This window comes from Halichoeres trimaculatus, unplaced genomic scaffold (genome assembly GCF_033239565.1).
Source record: "Halichoeres trimaculatus isolate MK-OKI-2021-1 unplaced genomic scaffold, fHalTri1.1 fHalTri1_scaffold_1, whole genome shotgun sequence".
NCBI classification, from domain to species: Eukaryota; Metazoa; Chordata; class Actinopteri; order Labriformes; family Labridae; genus Halichoeres; species Halichoeres trimaculatus.
This window is the reverse complement of record NW_027437179.1, coordinates 29,922,305-29,942,745: the sequence shown is the minus strand read 5'-3', so window position 1 is coordinate 29,942,745 and position 20,441 is coordinate 29,922,305. Positions and strand designations below refer to the sequence as shown.

Sequence of the window (20,441 nt, the reverse complement as noted above, 5' to 3'; positions counted from 1 at the left end):
TGGATCAAGGAGAATGCCTGAAAAAACACATGTACCCAAATCTGTAATTTAACTGAGCACAGCAGAGTGCCGCAGAGTGAAGCGCAGAGGCTTGTATGATCAAACAGGATCTCTAAATATAGGATGCTGCTGCATGATTTCTTCTGCTTGAGCAGGGATTCACCCAGCCTCAGCCCAGGATGAGAGGAGAGATGAAAGAGAGGAGAGGAACAGAGAGGGAAGGAAAGAAAGAGGGGAAGTTAAGGCCATGTTTAGAAAAATCCTTTGGTTCTGTCTGTGATCCAGTGTGTATGTGGTATGTGTGTGAGTGTGTGTGAGAGAGACAGAGGCAGAGAGAGAGTGAGATGTAAGCTCAGTCACATGGCTGTGCATCCTTTCTTGTCCATCACCGCATAGAGGAGGGCCAGCAGCTCTATAATCTCAGTGGATCTGTCCATAAATGCTGGCTGCTTTACAATCTGTCCATCATCTCCTCATGCTAACTGCAATGTTGTGACCTTAGTCAGGATTGATAAAAAGAACAGCTAGTTAAAAGTATTGAGATTTATCGATGATGTCGATTTGTCCCCACCAAACTTCATTCATTTTTTTAACAGTTAATACAAATACTTGAAAATAAAAGCATTGGCCATGTCCAACAATCAAGTTGTTTCTTAAAGGCAAATTTGCAAGAACAGTTTTTACTGACATTTGGATGTTTATGCCAAATAAACTTTTAATACTTGTCTATTATGCTGTCACTTTGCCTTTGTCTCCTTACTGTGAAATGTTGGTCACAATACCACTTTGATGGGCGCTAACATGTATATATGTAGAAGCAATACTTTTTATTTAACCTTTATTTAACAATTTAATCAGGTAAATAACCAATTGAGATCAGGATCTCTGTTACAAAGGCAGCTTGGCCAAGAGGGCAGCAGCACACGTCATAAGACATGGCTGATAGAGAATCAGAACTGACACCACACCATTTCTACAGTTCAAATTCTGTTGTAATGATAATCTAATATCCATTTTGTCCCCACTTCTTTTTTATGTGAGATGACCTTGGGTGACTTGAGAGGTGCTTCCAATTACAATGTATTATTATTATTATTATTATTATTATTATTATTATTATTATTATTATTATTATTATTATTATTATTATCATCAAAAACATATGGATAGCATATCTAAGATCCCCCAGGTTTGTAAAACTGGTATTGGTATATTTAAATAGGTATTCACATGTGTTTCCTTATGCTTAGATTGGTTATCATTCAGGTCAAAAGACACTAAATGACAAATAATGATCTAGTTAGCTACACTATGTGAAAAAGATGGATTTGATCAGCTTTGAGGTTTGACATATCAACATCAGAATTTTTCTGGGTAAATAAAAACATCTGGGGTGGAATATCTAAATGCATTAGAAAATTATAAATCAACTTACATGTCTTTCATTGTTTCATAAATTCTGCATTCAAAATAATGAATATCAAAATTTGCATTTAGATATTGCATTTGGAAAAAAAAGAGGACTTCACCCAACACATAGTTTGAGAGAGGAAAGAAATTCATGGCCAGCCAGACACAGTTAGCTATTTTGTTTTCACAAATTAAAATACTTCATTGTACAGCAAAGATTTCAAGTCCATGGCTGAAATTTGTTAATGACACACTGTACGAACAGAGGGTGACATCGTGTGGCTACGTGGGTTTTGACCTGTCATACCAAAAATCACCTGCGGAGGCAGTGTCTCCAGACAGAGCACCCTTCCTTGGTCTCTTTTTGTCTTGACCGGGCTCTTTTTGTTTCCTGCAGCGGTTGTGATTCTTTCTCTTCCGGTTGTCGTCAGTTCGTGTGGCAGGTACATATCTTTTTCCATGTAGGACGACTAAAATAATCTACATCAATCTTTGAATGTATGAAAAATCCACACCCGATACGTAGATTATTTAGATAAACCACTTCACTGGTTATTTTTCTACGGCGGTATGTTATGAATATGATGCACACTTCAGGTTGAAAATGTCATTTAAAAAGTGCTAACGTTACCTGAAGCAAAGCAAGAGCTCCACAGACATCAGAGTTCACTTCAGAGAAAGGATTGGATATTTAGTAGCAGTGTGCAACTTTCGGTGCATGTGTGTATGTTGAAATTACAGGTTGACTGCAATTTAAAATCATTTTTTTCACGAAACCTGGTTACTGTTCATGTGTTAGCCGTTAGCAGGGCTAGTCCCCGGTTTGCGTCTCTCTAAACATTTAAACGTACGAGGCACTAATGTTCGTTTACTAATTCTTGCTTTTTCAGATAATCCAGCGTCGAAATGGCAAAGTCCAAGAACCACACCACCCACAACCAATGTAAGTAAAATGCAGCATCATGTCTGTTTTTCTGCCTGATGTCAAATACAAGTGTGAAAAGTGGCCAACAGTCAGACTGGTCAGAAACCATTAAACGAGCACGATATGGTCAGGACTTTATAAACGTTGCTAGCAAAATAGTTTGAAAGCTAAATTTGCCGATGGCGTGGTTGCGTGGTATTTAAAACGTGTTTCTGTTAGTAATAACTTGTTTTCCCTGGTTTTACAGCACGTAAAGCCCACAGGAATGGCATCAAGAAGCCCCGGTCTAACCGCTACGAGTCAGTGAAGGGGGTAGGTATCATTTCAGCGAATTTGTCCTAACATACCACCTAAAGACCACAATCAAGAGCGAGCCAAAACTGAAGGATGTCTGGCCTCTTTGTTGCACCTAAATTACTTTTTATACATGCATGGTAGCTGGAATTGACTACGTCGGATGGGAGAGGGAACCTCAGAAAGTACAACACATGTCCACTGGATGTATTGACACTGTAGAAAGAAATATGTGGCCGTCTTTTTATGTCAGAAGAACGTAGCAGTTACACACATACACAGAGATACAAATTAAGTGCCCTACCTGACACGTGCACAGCTGTTGCATACATCCTGACTGTTTGTGGAAGTTTTTCTCAAGGGTACCGGGAGAGTGAGTTAGTTAAAAGCAGCATGAAAGAGCAGAGCATTTGCATTGCCTTGTCCTAAAATGTTACAGATTTAACAATTTTGAACATGCTTGACAAAAGTTTTAAGATTTTTGTAAATCTAAATTTAGGAGCTCTGAATGAGACTGTTTCTGTTAGACTTTTTATAAAGAGTCCACAAAAGAAAGCTGAATGTGAAAAAAGCAGGTAGTGGTGTGAAGCAGTCCCTGTTAGCTGTGTGATGTTGACATTGATTTGTTTTGTTCGGTGTGTCTGAAATCATCTTTGCAGACTGCAAATGTGTGTTTGTATTAGGCCTGGGGATATATCGAGTGTATCAATTAATTCAAATTTTTCCTCGTGGACAATTTAAAAAATGAAAAATTCGATTTTTTTTCTCCCCACTTTTGCGCACCTTTTATACCGCGGCAAGCGCTGACTCCACGTGTGTGCAGCGGGATTTAACAGTTCACTAACAAAACAACAGAGACCTAAATGTCATAAAAATGTTCTTGTGCATCTTTGAGACCCAGGACCTTGACGGACACGTGTTCCTTTTAGTCTGTATCAACAGCCCAAAGAGGTTGATATAAACTAGACCTCTCGTCAGTGAACGTTCAAATCCCTTTCCTCCAATACTCTGTTTTCTATTTGTCACTTTTTAGGAGTTTGTTTAGATCTTTGACTGAAACATTTACAAAGCCTGGACCCTTTTAGGTTCACCTGCAGACTATTACTGATGTGATTGACGCGTGTAAAACCTGTTGCTCTTCGAAGTTAATACTCTGATCATTTTGAGATATAGAAGTAAAGAAATATACATTAGATTTTCTCAGAACACCCTCACTGTACCGAAGAAAATTCCCTCTTCTGGTAATTTGGATGGATCATGATTTGTGAAAGTAGACTGCGAGGACGGAGACGGGATGACGATAGGCAATCGAACATAGTGGCGCGCTGCTTGGACAGACATGACTGAGAAGTTAAGCTTTTACCTGGGGGAAAGCTGAGTTCTGTCTTATCCTGCAACTCCCTCTGTTCCACCAACTAAATCCTCCATTCAGCATTAATTCATCCGCTGACAAACAGAGCAACATAACAAACCAGCATCGAGGTGCGCTCTGTCAAGCAAGGGTGGACCAGACTTTTTAGACTGGGGTGCCCCGACCCAGGCACTGACTTATACAGTGAGGCATGGATTTTTTGAGTCCACACTTGAATAAACAGCATTTATTTTTACTTATTTGTTTGTATTAGAATTAAAGGATAAACAGGCTACAGCCTTAAAAAAAAAAAACTAAACAGAAGAGAGAGAGATTTATTTTTAGGCCATACTGCCCAGCCCTAGTTTGTATGTTGGTCATTTTGTTGGGGTGGGGTTGGCTGTTTGACCTTTATGGGTTAGGATTTGCAGCTGGACTTTGTCTAAACTTTGAAAAATGCTGATTTTCTTAGTTGAGTTTCAGCTCTTGCTAGTATCAAGTGGAACTTGTAATACTGTGGCAGTAGAATTTCTGATTTTATGTATTGCTAAATGCAGTTTGAAGGTGTATAACTATACTACTCTGAGAGTTTGTATCTTTTACCAGTTTGAGTCTGAGAAGTGCCCTATTATTTTGGAAGTTGTTTGATCATTTTGCTAAGAATAGATTTCATGAATTTAAACCACCTCCTCACTTATACTTCATCTGCTTACCTGTCCATTCTTTTTCTTCAGGTGGACCCTAAGTTCCTGAGGAACATGCGCTTTGCTAAGAAGCACAACAGAAAGGGCCTGAGAGCAGCAAGGAGGGAAGCAAGGAGAGCAGCAGAAGCAGCAGCACCAGCAGCAGCTCCAGCTAAATAAGCTGCCAATCGCTCACCTCCATGTCGACTTTTGTTCCATGTTTGATAATAAAGCTATGCTTTGTTAACAAACTATCTGATTCTCTGCTCATCATTGAACTCTGAGTTCTGCTTGTTTCTTTCTGGGTCACTAATTCACTATTTATTTTATCAAGGCAAATGTTGAAAGTTATTTTTAAAAATGAATTAAAAAGTCACATTTGGAAATTGCTGTAGAAAATTTGGATTTTCCTTTAGATATTTCGTGGTAGATGTGGTTTAAAACACCAGGTAAATCACAGGAATGGTATGTGCTGAAATATCAATCTGCTACTTTAGAATATTACCACTGCAAAACCGAGAGCTGGAGAAATTTATTGGTGAAACAGAAGATGTCATGCACAACAATCTGAACATGTCAGTTTATTTTTCACTTTCCCTTTGCATAGCTCATTCATCCATTCTAGAAACCTAATTCCTTACCAACTAAAACAGTGAGACAATTAAACGCAAGGTCTTACAGGCCTGATACCTTAAAACTCTGCAAGTCAACACAACCCACATGATCAAATGATGTCTTTTCAATTCACAATTCACAAAGAACTGTGATCTGGGGTTTGAATGTGCTTTACATTGCAGAAGGCATGAAAGAAAGTAAAGATGCCATGAAGAAATTGCATTATAAGGCTTCCCCAATGTGCCTTAAAAAGCACATTATAGTTTTTTTTTTGTAATATACTCAAAAATGTTTAGAGTTAACAACTACATTTTTTGATGCCACACTAAAATCATACTTCATCGGTCCCCCTGTGAGATAAGGAAAAAATCCTATCAGTAAACAAAAAATCAGAAATTAAAAGAATCAGGTTCTGGCCCAGCCTTGCTCCTTCTTTTCTTACATCACTCTGAATCTACTCCTCTTTTTTAAATAAATTTAACAAAATGCCACTTAAAATGGCAACATGGTTGGCTTATTAAAACCAATAAAATTTAAAATTGTTGTGAAGTCAGGGAAAGTTACATCAGTAGCAAAGTGCAGAGGTTCATGCTACATTTTTACCAATGCAAGGTCATCCAGTGATATTGTTCTTACTTTTTTTTTATCCCTGGTCTCTCAAAAATATAAAGAACAGACTTGAGTTTTTTCACGAGACTTTTCATCAAGGAACTTAAGTTTTAGTAAAAGAATTTTGGAGTACAGGTTGGCAGTATAAGACAGAACAGAGGTAAAATTGGGGTGATAAGGCAACTTCAATGCGCTGGATTTTTACCCCCCCCAAGGAGGTTATGTATTTTGGAGAATTTGTCTGTTTGTCTGTGAACAACATTACACACAAAAAAAAAAAAAATCAAGGAAATGTTCAAAATGGGATAAGGAAGAAGTCATTAAATTTAGGAGGTAATCAGGTTCACCGTCTGAATCCAGGATTTTTTTTTTAAAGGATTCTTTATCATTTTGAGATAGGGTCGTTTTCACCATATGTGTATATAACTCCACAAAAAATGGTTGGATTGCTTTGCAAAGGAATACAAGACAGGGTCACCATAATTTCTGACAGATGTAAAAGTCTGAACCAGATCCTGGCAATATTCTGGATACAAAGATCATTGGCAGAGTATTAAATATAAACTGGATCACCATTATTTTCAACACTGTCAAGTAACACATTATAGTAAAAACCTGCAATTAGCACCAAATTGTAGCAGACAGTTTGCTGACAGGGAGTATAACATTAAAGTAGGACTAACGTGTTACATGACAATCACAATATGCTTGGCGGGGGTCTGTGCTCTGTAAGTGCTTTTCTATTTTTTTTTCTGTAAATAATGGCATGAATAAATGTTAGCTATAGGCTACTTTATGCTCCATCAACCACAAGCATGGCATGAAAATAAATTCTTTATATTTATATATATATATATATATATATATATATATATATATATATATATATATATATATATATATATATATATATATATATATTCACCCACGTCTCCTTTGAATTTGTCGATCAAAATGAGCAATTACAAAAATTATGATTTTTTACTTTGTTTAAATGCAACTCTTCAAAGTGCGTCATGTCGTCACTTCCCCTCACGTTGGCTCCGGCTTGCATCATTTCTTGTCTCTTTAGGCAGCCGGGGGCAGACAACATGTGAGTATATCCATTCAGACTTCTCCACCTCACTGTAAGGGTCAGAATAGAACACTTTTGGTACGACACCTTCTGTTATTTGTGATTGTCCAGGCGCTACCTCTAACAAACTTTATTTTTCGGTTAGATCAAAGCTAACTAGTTTACTGAAGCAGTAACCGGTTAGCATAGCGTGCTAGCTATCAACAAGGAGGCGTCATTCTTCTGCTCTGTGTTGTGAAAAAGTGTCTAAATTGACATTCTAAACTTACTCAGATAAAAACAATGCGCTTTCACATTGAACGTGGAAATAGCATATTAAGCAAGTTTTACTTTGGCACCTTAAGTAATAAAAGAACTGCCTGTTCTGTTGAACTACTGAGCTTTGACAGACTTTGACAAGTAGGCTAACTGCTCCTAAGAAGATCCAAAATAAGCCACAGAGGCAAGAAGACATGCTGCGACGAGGAGACTTTATAACTCCTACTGGCTCACAGACAATCTGCATATACTGTTCTGATTTAACCAAAACGTTTTGTTACACTGTGGAAAAGCCATTGTATACTGACAATTACACATGTTTTAGTCTTTCAGTTTTTTTTGTCTCCCATCCCTACAAGTTCATTAAGTCCCATTTTTTTGTGTGGTTTGCAGACATCATGGTGGAGCGAGTCCCTGAGTCGATCAACTTTCCTGCTGAGGAGGAGAAGATCCTGCAGCAGTGGAAAGACAAGGATTGCTTTCAGGAATGCCTAAAACAGTCCAAGAACAGGCCTAAGTAAATGAGTTTCTGGTTCACAAGTTTTGTTTTACTTCAAACAGTTTTAAAACTGAGTTGTTTCTTTGTCTTTTTCCTGAAGTGTGGCTGTTTTCAGTAATTTCAGTCTTTATTTATGGTAGCCCAAAATCAATCTGGGAAATTTAATGGGTGTTGAAAAGTCCAATTTCTAAAAACTGTAACTAGTTTTTTTTGTTGTGTAGTTCATGTTTTATGGATAGTACCAGCTACCAAGTCTTCATGGCTTCTTGGTCGTGTTCTTGTATCATTGGCAGAGGTGAAGAGTTGTTTGTGTCAATTATAATTCCAGCTATAGCACTGCCAACTTAAACGCTGTATTTCCTGGCTAACCAGAAGTTGTTTGATTACATCATATATTTTAAATGACAGTCTTTGTGTATGTCAGTACTTGTTGGTTGAACTAAAAGTAGAAATTTGTAATTAATTGTTGGAATAAAAATTGGGCATGATCATTCTCCTCTGCAGCCGACAAAAAATGATGTCATGAGGACATTGAATCAGCAGCATCTAAGATGAACTTCGGCCTCAAGCAAACCGTGTAAACTTTATTTAGTGAAATTACTGAAACAAATCATTGTCGACGTGTAAATATTAGTGTCTAGATATTAACACAACAACAGTCACTCTCTCTGTCCTGCTGTCCTGTAATTTTTTTGAAGATATATTGAAGAATGTAAAAGTAGCTTTTTTTCCTGAATGAAGTCATTATAGATGTACTTGTATATTAAGCAGTGTAAATGTTGCACATACAACTGTGTGTGTGAGAGAGTAATCACTTTTTTCTTATTTTCTTAATAAGGTATACATTCTATGATGGACCTCCCTTTGCCACTGGTCTTCCTCACTATGGACACATCCTAGCTGGCACCATTAAGGACATTGTCACTCGTTTTGCTCACCAAAGTGGCTTCCATGTGGATCGGCGCTTTGGCTGGGATTGTCACGGCCTGCCTGTGGTAAGAATCTGCACTCCTGGTTATTCAGGAAAATCAGGATTTACTCAGCCCTGCTTCAAGTTTATAGATTAACTTGTGGTTTAATTTTTTGCTCTTTTGTTTTGTAGGAGTATGAGATTGATAAGACTTTGGGGATCAAAGGCCCAGAGGATGTGGCAAAAATGGGTATTGCTGAGTACAACAAGCAGTGCAGAAACATTGTGATGAGGTACTCTAACGAGTGGGAGGTAAGAATGGGTAATAAGGAGGCTAAAGAGCTAAATTACAAAGTGCTTTACAAAATGTTACAATAGCAGTAAAAACAATAATGGCACTGAAATGACCCAACAACACAGAAAAGGAAACTCTGAATCTTATCAAATGACTAAAAGTCTCTTTGGAAAAGTAAATTTTAATCTGCTTTGTACATGCTGCTTTAGAAACAGTATAGTGAACTTGTACAGGAAGAGCAGTCATGATTATTTTCTATTTTTATTTGTCTGTTTTAGATTAACTTCCCCAACATAATTTTCGTATAGGATGATTATGATGTTCTACTTTTCTTAACATATGTCTCTTTTTTTCTAGACTTCCGTGACTCGAATGGGAAGGTGGATTGACTTCAAACATGACTACAAGACTCTGTACCCTTGGTTCATGGAGTCAGTCTGGTATGAAAGTCTCACAAGTACAACTTTTAACTTAAAGATGCATTCACCATGTGTATTTCACTAAGTTACATTTAGGCTCCATTTACTTTGCTTAAAGCATAAAGTAATTTTCATCAGAGATTTCTATTGATTCCGCTAAAACATCTCTTTTAAACTTCATTATCATCCCGAGGGAAGCTCTAGGAGTACAAAGATGTCACTGAATAAGTCACTATCTACTTAGAATAAAACACCTAAAGCACAATAATATGAATGTAATACAGACAAAACTTAATATGTCTGGGGTCTGTCTGTTTCCTTTATTGAGTTTTTTTCTTTTATGTTTTTTTATATTTTACACAGAGACAAAGAACACAGTCATATGGTACATTTCCAACAAGTGTTTGGCATATGAACTCTGCTTCTTCTTGTATTTCCACATACTACTGTACCCTGATGCTTGACACATGAAGGGTGTAGGAGGCACAAAGGCTCCAGGACACTCTCATTTCAGTTTTAGCTCTGCCATCCTTCCATGGCTTGTTGATCTTTCTCTGCAAGCCATGGGAGGATCTCAGTCAAATCCACAGAAAAATTATGAATCTATTCCTCTGTCTTCTTGAAAAGACTTCAGTCCTTAAGTCAAAGTGCAATTCTTAAAGGTTTTTTTTGTCTTGTCTTACTTAAGGTGGGTGTTCAAACAACTGTACGACAAGGGTCTGGTTTACCGAGGTGTCAAAGTCATGCCTTTCTCTACTGCCTGCAACACCCCGCTGTCTAACTTTGAGTCCCATCAGAACTACAAGGTTTGTAGAAACCATAACCTGTTATTTTCTAGTACTGACTAGGAGTAAATATCATTCTGAGTTCTGCATCTCTGTTTGTTTTGATCTTCAGGATGTTCAGGACCCATCTGTGATCGTCAACTTCCCATTGGTTGAGAATGAGGATGTGGCTTTGATTGCCTGGACGACCACCCCCTGGACTCTGCCGAGTAACCTGGCTCTCTGCGTTAACCCTGAGTTCTCATACGTCAAAGTTAAAGGTGAGAGACAAAGTTTGGTACAAAACCTGCTAAAGTTACATGCTACCCTGCATACAAACTAGGTATATGTGGTTGTTTCCCTCACATAGACTTTTCATTGGCCATCCTGCCAGGTTCATGCATTCTTACAGAGTTAAAAGGTCAATGATTTTAGTTTTTCTCCCCACTCCAAAAGAACAACCCATTCTGCAATCAGTCAACTGGTAACTTTTTGTGTTCTACTCCTGACAGTGTTCTGCTAATGATCCACTCAAACTGAATACATTGCCAAGGAACATAAATCACTAAGGTGACATCCTTTTTTGGTATGCACCAGTTGTGGGCCAAACATTCCTTTTAAATTTAAAGCCTACTAATGTTTATGAGGTGTATGATATTGGTTTTGATAGCAGACTATCGAATGTCAAGGATGTGGTCATCCTGTCACTTCAGGTAGGACAACCACACCTTGAAACATGTTACCGTATTTTCCGCACTACAAGGCGCACCTAAAAGCCTTCAGTTTTCTCAAAAGCCGACAGTGCGCCTTATAATCCGATGGCCTTATATATATACCCCTACCATAGTTAGTGGGCGTAGCAGGAGTAACAGCGGTAAGCAGTAAGAACCTGTAAAGAGGAATTCTGCTAAGTGCTAACATTAGCTCACAGGCCGACCTGTTTCTCCTCTTGTTCATTGTTAGAGCAATACACCCCCCCCCCCCCCAAAAAAAAAAAAAAAAAAAAAAAAGCTCTGGCATTTGAACTGATCTCTGGAAACGGCTTTTGTGGACGGCAGAAACGGCTTCGTCTTTACAGCGCACTTTTTTTTGAAAACGGCACAGAAAATAGTTGGATAGGAAAATATGCGGCTTCGTGTAGATGTAGTCTGAGTTTGACTGACTTATTGACTGTTTTGTTGACATTCCCTTTAGCGCAGCTCTATCTAGTGGATGCATAACGCAACCCCAGCCACTACTATAGCTTCTACTCTATGCGCCTTATAATGCGGTGCGCCCTGTATATGAAAACAGTTTTCAAATAGGCCATTCATTGAAGGTGCGCCCTGTACTCCGAAGCGCCTTGTAGTGCAGAAAATACGGTAGTTAGAAAAAAGGAGAATTCACACTGGTCTAGTTACAAGAACTGTTTCGTTATAATGTATGTTATCAGACCAAATAAATGTTTCGACTACTAAAGAACAGAACAGGATGTCAGATATTCAAATCTGATAATGCCCTCAAAAATGTCTTGAATGTTCTTATTACACAAACACCCCTACTACAGTTACTTGGAGGTAAAAACTGCCTCAAATGCCTCAGCATGCCATAAAATTTTGTTATACACAATAACTCCAGTGTCTATCAGCTGGACACTCAAATATTAAGTGTGCTATCTTATTTGTCCAGTTGAGGTGCAACAGTGTCAAGCAGCAGTCTCAGTGTTAAGAAAGCAGATTAACAAATGGCACCACAACGGTTTGGTTTTATGAAATATGATATGAAAACAGTTTGTTTTCTAACTGCTACTAAAGTTTGACTCAAGAAGCGGGAAAAAAAGCTTAAGTCTGGATGTTTATATGTACATGTCTGCTTTGTATGAAAAAATGCTAACATGCACTGCAAGAGCTGCTTGTGCACAGTTAGACAGACACCCACTGAATGAACCTTAGGCTTCTGTTTAGCAGTCAAAATTGTCAGAAGTCACACAAGAAAGCACGCAAGAATACAGAAACATAATTTTCACTGACAGATCTTATTAGTGGTTATATTATGTTTGTAATATTAATGTAAACAATTGGGTTAGAAAATATTTTTGAAGTCACTTTTTGAAGCAGTAGCTCAATAAATAATATTCTGAGTTCTGCTTGTATAGATTATTAGAGTTGGTTCAGTGTTTATAGAGTGAAGAAAATAAAGTAGTGTTGTCTTGGAGGGTTCATTGTGATCCGTTGTGCCCTAAACTGCACAGTTATAAAAACATTCGTCTTTTCTCTAGATCCATGATGAATTGCCCCCTATTGTGCGGTGTGAACATCTTCGCACCTTAAACTTAAAATATGACGTGTATGGCAGAATAAGAGTTGATAAACAACCTTCTTGTGCTCACTGGGACTGATTGTTTACCTGCACAGTGTGTTGGTCTGAAATGTTTTTCCCACTTGAAGTTGTTCCCAATGTTCTCCTGTGGTCCAGTTACTTTAATCTTCATGTCAGAAAAAAAACATTATTTTTTTGTTTTTTGCTGCTGTCTGTACTTTCTTCTCCTCCTCGTGGGGGAAAAAAGGAACTATCTGCTTTAACAACCTGTCCACAAACATGTTTGTGTTGTGGATGGCTTGAATTACCAGGATTGGTTGTTTTGTGGGACAGTGTTGTTTCAAATGTTGTAGCCTAAGGCCTAAGTTTTCTGTTGGAGATCTTTTTCCCCTGTGGGTTGAATGTTGTGGTCCACAGTATCAGCTGTGGTGTTTTTATTCAGAAAGAACAAACAGGAACAAATTAACAGCAGAGGGGGAGTGCTGCCTTTGCAATTTGCACCCAGAGGAAGGGATTTCTGTCCTGTAGTGTGTTAGACTCTTCAGCCTTTGGCTATGTGTGATGAAATAAGAAAAGGGACTCTCTGTGACTACATTTTTGTTTATCTGCAACAAACCAGACACTTTATTCTCATGAGCAGTAACCTCATACAAAGGCACAACTGATGTTCATGTGGGTTCATTATACACACTATCTGCTCTCCTACGTGGGATGGCCTTCAAGATTTAAACAAAAGACCATTAAATAGATTATTGCATTAGTCACACCAATCATTTTCTCAGAAGTGATTTTGCAAGGAAAAGCTATGACTTTGGAATGGCACTCCTGAATGGATGTTTAAAATGTAAAATCAGTGATGTAGGGCTAACCTGAAAGCTGTTTGTCTTCTGTGATAAGTCTTCTAATACATGCAAACCACAGACAACAACCAGGTGGACAGAAAATCAAGAAGATGCAGTGTCCAGTGAGGTCAAAATTGTTAAAATTCACAGCTTTGCGCCTTTGAGTGTCCTGCTGATAGGGAAAAAAAAAATTCTGTTAAGTCTTGATTCAATTATTCTGCACTTCTTCCTACTTTTGTTATTTTATTTATTGCAGTATTTATTCCTTATATATTTTTACTATCTGTTATAACTCTTATGTAAATTTATTGTGTATTATGAAAACTGTAATGACTGAATTTCCCCTGAAGACAAGGATAAATACAATATTTCTGATTCTGATATTAAGTATAAACCCCTGCAGCTCATCAATTAATTTAGACATTATCAAATGTAATATTTCCATGCAGAATCCTGCTTGCAATCCAGAAACTATTAAAATTTTAATTTTAATCTAAAATAGTTTTTCTAGGGAGAACGCTACAGACATGCCCTGAAGTACAATGTTGCTACATCTTTTTAGATTTTTGTCAATAAGAACAAAATGCATGATTAAGATCTGTTTATACCACTACACTGGGCCGCATCTTTTTTGTAATACTGTCTGATATAGTTACAGTATATGACGCAGCCCTTCAAAACACGTTATTGAAAACTTGACATGATTGTGTGCAGGTTGCTTTTGCTGGTCTGGACTAAAGACACCCTGCTTTTCTTTTATTTCATTTTTAACTTCTTTTTTACTTTTTTTCTGCTGAGTCATGTCAAATGTCCCTCACAGATCTAAGCAAAGTTATTGTAACCTAACCATAAAGTGTTGTTCATGTGTGTTTTCCAGCACAGAGGAATGTGGATGAACATGCAATCAGGTCACTCTAAAAAAGTGATGTCCTTGTTAAAACACTTAAAAAAAGAAAATCCTCCAGAGAGGTGGTGAGTGTTTTTGTGTTACCCTCCTGCTGTAGTTTTTGGTTTCCGGTGATGAGAGGAACTGGGGAGATTTTAAAGGGGTGACCTAGATTCAAACCACGTTGTCATAGCCGTTTTGTTCCTGCAGGGGGCACTGTTGAAGCACAGTCTGCTAACCTGATGGCACCGCCTGTGCGGTGCTGCATGGGAGACCGCCTCAGAATACCAATGACTGTTTTTTTCTGTATCAGCTCAGTCTCTTTTTTTCTCCCACTGTCCTCTTTTACTCCTTTCCCTTCCTCATTTCCATCCTGCTCTCTTTACCTCCACATCCACCTGTTTCTGTCCTTCATTGTTCTGATTCTCGCTCAGTCTGTGTCTTTTTGTGTCTGTCTTCATTCCCTCGCTGCCTCTGTCGCTGTTTGAGTTGAGAGCTGTCAGCAGCAGCAGCAGCAGCAGGTCTGAGCTGTGCAGTCATTTGTCACACCACTGAGGGGAAGACAGAAACATCTTTTATTGATGCCCTCTTCTCTCTCACTCTTTTCTTTTTTGTGTCTCACTGTCACAGGCCATTTGGTTTTTGCCCTCCTCACAACTGTTGTCCCTGCTGCTCTCTTATCTTTTCTATATTCCCCCTTCGGCTAGTTTTCCAGGAGGGCTCCGTTTCCTAAAAATGTCAGCCAGTTATCCTACATGAGGCTGCAACTTTTCAGAAAGCTGTGCTGTTCTCTGTAACATGATGGGATCTTTACCTGACCTTGACTTCATGGCTCAGTATATCATTGTGAAGCAGGACTTGACACTGAGGTTAAGCAGACTTGCATCCACCCATTAGATGCCTGGGATTACACCATGTTTAATGAGGTGTTGTGCATCAGAATGATGTACAGTCAATACACATAAATCCTGCTGCAGGGCTGTTTGGATGGCAGAAAAAAATCATTTTACATCCTATTGATTTGTCGTTTTATTATCACTCCACCTGTTTTCATTCGTGCTTTTGAAGGCAGGGAAGAACAGAAAAACGGAATCTTTTTTCTCATCTAATCTGAAGACTGCCCTTTAAGTAGTCATTAGCTATGTTCTTGTTTCAACCGTATTAATCCTTAACATAGATGTTTTCCACTATGTATAAGAGTCACAGAAGCAAACTAAGCTCCAGGTTGATGACATGTTTTCATTTATCCACTACACATGCCTGGAAGCAAAGTGTTAAACAGTTTCTCATCCAATCATTCATGTGTGCTTTTTTCTAATTTGTCCCTCAGATAATGCGACAGACAAGACCTACATTATGATGGAGGCCAGGCTGGGAGCTCTGTTCAAGTCGGAGAGCGAGTACACCCTGCTAGATAAGTAAGTACCCAACCAAAGGGTGATACATATTAGGGCTGGACAATTAATCGGATTTTAATTGTGATTTCAATTTTGCCATCTGACAATCATAAAAACAATATAATCGAAGAAAAACAATTAATATGCCACACAGTGTAGATGTATGCAAGTTCCTGTGCTTCATAGCTCTTCTGTGTTCCATGTGCAGCCACAGCGAGTGTTTGTGACTTATGTGTATCAATAATACTGTATGTGCCCTTTGCTGGTCCTTCAAGTTGTGTTTAAATCAGTACTGAAGTTTTTGAATAAATAAATAATCGTGTATATTAATCGTGATTTCAATATCACTTAAAATAATCGGGATTCTTATTTTTACCATAATCGCCCAGCCCTAATACATATACAGTGAGCAGGTTGTGAAAGTGGATTACAGTCTCAGCCGGCTGAGCTACAACAAAATTCTCACTCTACATTTTTTTCCTTTTTTTTACCCAGATAAGAACTGAAGAAATAGGAAAGATAAATCTAAAATAGTTATTAAAGGTAAAGCCAAAAAGCCAGAAAAAGACACAGATCTTCGCACATCTACTCCTCAGGCAGATGCGTTGGATAAAGACAAAAAAGAACAAATTTACCAGAAGAAAACAAAAAAATCCTACACACTGGCCAAGAAGAAAAAGGTCCAGAAAGAAAAACTATGGCAACATTTTGGTCACAGACCTGAAGCCATCTTAAACAGGAGTGGCAGTGTGGCTCCAGCCAATGGCTTCTCTGCATGTAAAAGGTTTTTAAAGTTAAAATACAATCAAGACGATGAGAATTCATTGATAAACTACAAAACATTTAAATGGAACAATTTCAAACTTGTTGTGACTGAGTACATCGGTAAAACTAGTGACTTCATTTCGGAGGAAATACGACATGAACAATATCATTATAGGTAAAAAGAGGAACTAATAATCATACCTGCAAGAATCTGGAAAAAAAGAAAGCCATAAAGCCAAAAAGTTGTCATTTTGAATTTTTCCAAAAATGACAAATGAAATGATGATGTGCTCTATTTTGTCTCACTCAGGGATGCGTACCTTTACACATTTTATTGATTTTGTTGCAGTTCTGCTCATCAATTCCAGTTCTTAATTGATTCCAAATTCTGGGTCATTTAGACTCTCAAAATGAATTGTTAAATGTCAGAACAAAAGCCATTAACCTCAAGCCTAAGGTTTAAAGCTTTCAAAATAAAATAAAAGTAATATAAATTTTCACCAATTACGGCAGCATTATGGCCTAGCAGTTAGCTTATGCCCCCCATGAGGCTAACCCTCGTTCAACCCAACCTGCAGCCTCATTCCCGCCCTTCACTGCTTTTTTGGGTCTGGTTGTCTCTGGGAGTGCTTTGCTCTTGAAAAGTAACGAACCCTCATTTTGGAGTATTGACCAGTCAGAATAAAGCATTAAAAGCATCAAAGTATTTTACACAGCTGGCTTAAAAGAGGACACATCTGTCTCTGTGTTTATTCTTTAGTTTGCTTTTCTTATTATAAATGCTTAAATAAAAATCTTATTTTTAGGGTGTTTGTCAAAAAATATAATTTCTGTTTACTATTACACTGTTGTCAAACTATTACACTGTTATTACAGTGTTATTACACTTTCTATAAAAAATACTTTTGCAGACTCCTTGATTAAGAGGGGTTTTACAATGTTTAGTTTGAGTATTTAAGCCCATCCACCCATATGACGTGGGACTTGATGTAGCTGCTAGCCAATGCCATTTAAGGAGAAAGGCATGGAAGTGGAAGAGCGTCTCAAATTAAGAGCTTTGGAATCAGGTTATGGTAACACAACAGTGTTCATTCATAAATTGTAAGAAATTCAGGTAAGACAAATTTGGGCGGCATTGACTTACTTTCTCTCATTCTCTTTCATCATGATTTATTAAATATTTGGGTGATAAATTACTCATTATTATGAGTGAATTTAAATGACTTCTCAGAGTTTCCAAAATAAATGAGCATCATCATCATACAAACTGTTTCTGTGGTTTGGGTGAAAAAATCTTGTGAGGGATTGCAGAACTTATTTCAAGGTGACGCGGAAGTAGTTTATGAAATAAAATCCCATTGCGACCCCTCAGGGACTCTGTAGAAATTGAAAAGTAGATGGGGGAGGAAAATAGGATTTTAAAAGTGACCCATACAACCCAAGAAAAAAAATACTCCCCTGAAGCATCATATTAAGCCATCTTTTTGCGCAGTGTTTCCTTCATCTATAAAGGAATGTAATTAAACATGTATGTTGTCTAAAGTTGTGCCTTGTAGATTCTGTTTTTGCACATCAGGAGAATGACAGATACATAAACAAAAACTTGTGTTTCCTGTGTTTTAGATTTCCTGGTAAGGCACTGAAGGGAAAGAAATACAAACCTCTGTTCCCGTACTTCGCCAAGGTTTGTAGTCTCTGTGTTCTTTTTCCTGTTGGTCTGCAATTTTATGTCTCTCTAGCCTTCAAATGAAGACAGAGCCATGTCTCCCTTTAATTACCTACCGGGCAACAAATTGATGTCTGGGGTTATAGTTACTAAATCTGTAGCCTAATCTCTGTGTAACTGCCTGTGGCTCTATCTCTTTTGCCTCCTTCATCTAACCCTCCTCTTCCTCTTCCTGGTTTCTCTGCAGTGCGGGGAGAAAGGAGCATTCCAGGTGGTGATTGATAACTACGTCAAGGAAGAGGAGGGTACTGGAGTGGTCCACCAGGCACCTTACTTTGGAGCTGTAAGTGGTGTCTTACCCTGTTTTGCAGCTTTTTTACTTAATGTGTGTTGTTGCAAAGCACGGACTACAGAGTTGCATAATACTTTTACAGGAAATGTTTGCCCCTATTGCATCTAATCTGCTACACACTAGGGTATAATGGTAGAGAAAAGTCCCATGAACCTCTGATCCTTCCTCAGAGAGGTGGTATCAGAGACATAACCAGGGAGAAGAAACTGACATTTTTTCATGATTTTTGGAGTAGAAAAAACATAAATAATGCCTTACGATTTTTTAAAATGCCCTGAAAGATACTGAAAGTTTAGTGACTGGTATTGAAATCAAAACCACCAATTAAAACAAAGCATCAATATATGATCATTTTTACGAAAATATCTTGATTTATGAAGTACTTCTGAATAAACAAGAACTCAAAGTGCTTTGCATAAATCATGAAAATGCATTAAGGCACTATATTATATACTATATTAGTGAAATATTACCTGACAAAATGTTCAATTAAGGGGACATATGATGGTAGTATACTTTAGGTATTTAAAATAATTGTAAATAAACAGCGTTGTAGGGGAATAATAACTCCATAATTGTGTGTTTGTATCATAACAGAAGTGAGAACCTTGCACCAACTTGAAGCAGTTTTTCACCAGTTGTGAAGACAGAGTTCTAAGTTATACTCTGATGAAGTTGGTAAATATTCCAGTACTTTGACAGTCGTGGTGATGTGCTGGTGGTTGAGACCTGTGAGAGAAAGAGCCATACATACCAAGACTTTCAAACTTAAGATAAAACAAAATCCAAGTTATACATTTAGTTTTTCCTAAATTTAACACTGCACAGGTTTAAGTGCTCTGTTGGCTGAGAAAATTGTAAAGGGAAGTCAGTTGTTGCTTGTTTGCCTTCGTCTATAAGCAGCCTATACTGTTGATCCTGCTCCCTTCTGTCACTCTGCCTCAACCGCCTTTGCCAAGCTCACAGCACCCACCCTCTTCTTTTTTTTTAATTAAAACATTCTTCACTTCTTGGGTGGTTAGAAATAAGTGAAGTTGAAAATGTACTTTTGAAATGTTGCTCCTGGTAAGCTTGATTTACAGAGCTGCAGACGCTCAAATGCCTCAGAGTGAAACAAGGAAGCATTCGTCTGGACTAAGTCTATGGATAGCTTTTCTGTCAACCCAGAGTAAGAAAGTGAATCCAGCACTGAGTGTTCCTTGTTTGTCCAGAAAAATTGCCTTTTCTGATGCAACTCAATTCAATTATGTTTCTTCTTCTGTATTTGTTTATGCTGTCTGAATTTGCAGAGGCTTTTTACATTGTCAGAGGGATGAACATGTTTTCTTCTGCGTGGTCCTTTGAGTGCCTTAGCCTTTGAAAAAATAGGTTGTGTATGTAATGTGCTCTGTAAAGATGGAGGGCTAAAGTTGCATTAAGGTTGCTACAAAACATTTGACAAAAACTGATGAAGAATCGTTTTTCTTACATCCAGTCACCTGAAATGTTTTCAGTTTCAGCGAGTGCCATCACTTTTGTGTACAAACACTCTTTTAATCTATTCATTCATTATTTGGGTATCAAACTAAAGTATCAATATTCCTCTGCAGTTCCAAGGCTAGTGTTGCAGTGATATCAGACATATTGGGTCATTGCTAATGGGTTGAACGCCCTTGTCAAGGGCAGATGGATACCCCTGTGTCTGAGCCAGCTGTGGATACACACTCAGTCTTAGCTCTCTCCTCTGCTCTCTCAGGGCCCTGAAGTAAACCTTCCACTTCACTATCACACCTATGTTTACATTAAATTGCTAGATTCTTTAGCTTGTTTACACTTCTATTATTCAGTGATCACATTGCTTAGTTTCTGAACACAAGAATCCAGCACATTAGCTCTGAAGATTTACAGTGAGAAGAACCATGTCCCAGACCCACATTTTTCAAATTTTATGTTGTTATGACTAGATGTGAAATGACCCTGTGAGTCATCCATCTTGGATCTTGACAGGGTGTTTGAATACAAAATACATTTACAGCTGGACAGCACTCAGATCTTTCATGCATAGCTGCCACATGCCAGCAGTGCTTGTTTCAACACTGCAGAAAGTAACCAGCACAACATGGAATTTAATATGAAGTCATGACATAAG

At 38.0% G+C, this 20,441-nt stretch overlaps 2 protein-coding genes across 5 annotated transcripts in view; both read left to right on the top strand.

Annotated features, from left to right (window-relative positions):
• The first annotated feature begins 1,759 nt into the window (after nucleotides 1-1,759).
• Nucleotides 1,760-4,917, top strand: rpl29 (ribosomal protein L29). 2 transcript variants are annotated; one of them, XM_074673519.1, is made up of 4 exons: nucleotides 1,760-1,853; nucleotides 2,301-2,353; nucleotides 2,583-2,647; nucleotides 4,715-4,917. In XM_074673519.1, the coding sequence occupies exons 2-4, from the start codon at nucleotides 2,317-2,319 to the stop codon at nucleotides 4,841-4,843; spliced, it is 231 nt and encodes a 76-aa protein (XP_074529620.1). In that variant the 5' UTR covers nucleotides 1,760-1,853; nucleotides 2,301-2,316; the 3' UTR covers nucleotides 4,844-4,917. The 2 variants fall into 2 exon arrangements, with proteins under 2 accessions (XP_074529620.1, XP_074529629.1); XM_074673528.1 differs by having other exon boundaries at nucleotides 1,841-1,978.
• A 1,994-nt stretch (nucleotides 4,918-6,911) lies between these two features.
• Nucleotides 6,912-20,441, top strand: part of iars1 (isoleucyl-tRNA synthetase 1) — a 58,985-nt gene continuing 45,455 nt past the window's right edge. Inside the window, exons 1-10 of one of the 3 annotated variants that reach the window (XM_074673873.1) lie at nucleotides 6,912-6,980; nucleotides 7,614-7,737; nucleotides 8,558-8,714; nucleotides 8,822-8,941; nucleotides 9,282-9,364; nucleotides 10,032-10,149; nucleotides 10,241-10,388; nucleotides 15,464-15,551; nucleotides 17,919-17,979; nucleotides 18,209-18,304. In XM_074673873.1, coding sequence (XP_074529974.1) covers nucleotides 7,619-7,737; nucleotides 8,558-8,714; nucleotides 8,822-8,941; nucleotides 9,282-9,364; nucleotides 10,032-10,149; nucleotides 10,241-10,388; nucleotides 15,464-15,551; nucleotides 17,919-17,979; nucleotides 18,209-18,304 — 990 coding nt within the window. In that variant the 5' untranslated portion in view covers nucleotides 6,912-6,980; nucleotides 7,614-7,618. Of the gene's footprint in view, nucleotides 7,041-7,613; nucleotides 7,738-8,557; nucleotides 8,715-8,821; nucleotides 8,942-9,281; nucleotides 9,365-10,031; nucleotides 10,150-10,240; nucleotides 10,389-15,463; nucleotides 15,552-17,918; nucleotides 17,980-18,208; nucleotides 18,305-20,441 lie in introns of all 3 variants that reach the window. The other 2 variants (XM_074673881.1, XM_074673890.1) reach the window with 2 other exon arrangements.

Bases quoted from the DNA above. Each gene is read 5' to 3' on its own strand.
- rpl29 (XM_074673519.1), top strand. From the start codon at position 2,317: ATGGCAAAGTCCAAGAACCACACCACCCACAACCAAT. The intron at 2,354-2,582 runs GTAAGTAAAATG...CTGGTTTTACAG, and splicing joins CCACACCACCCACAACCAAT to CACGTAAAGCCCACAGGAAT. The intron at 2,648-4,714 runs GTAGGTATCATT...CTTTTTCTTCAG, and splicing joins GCTACGAGTCAGTGAAGGGG to GTGGACCCTAAGTTCCTGAG.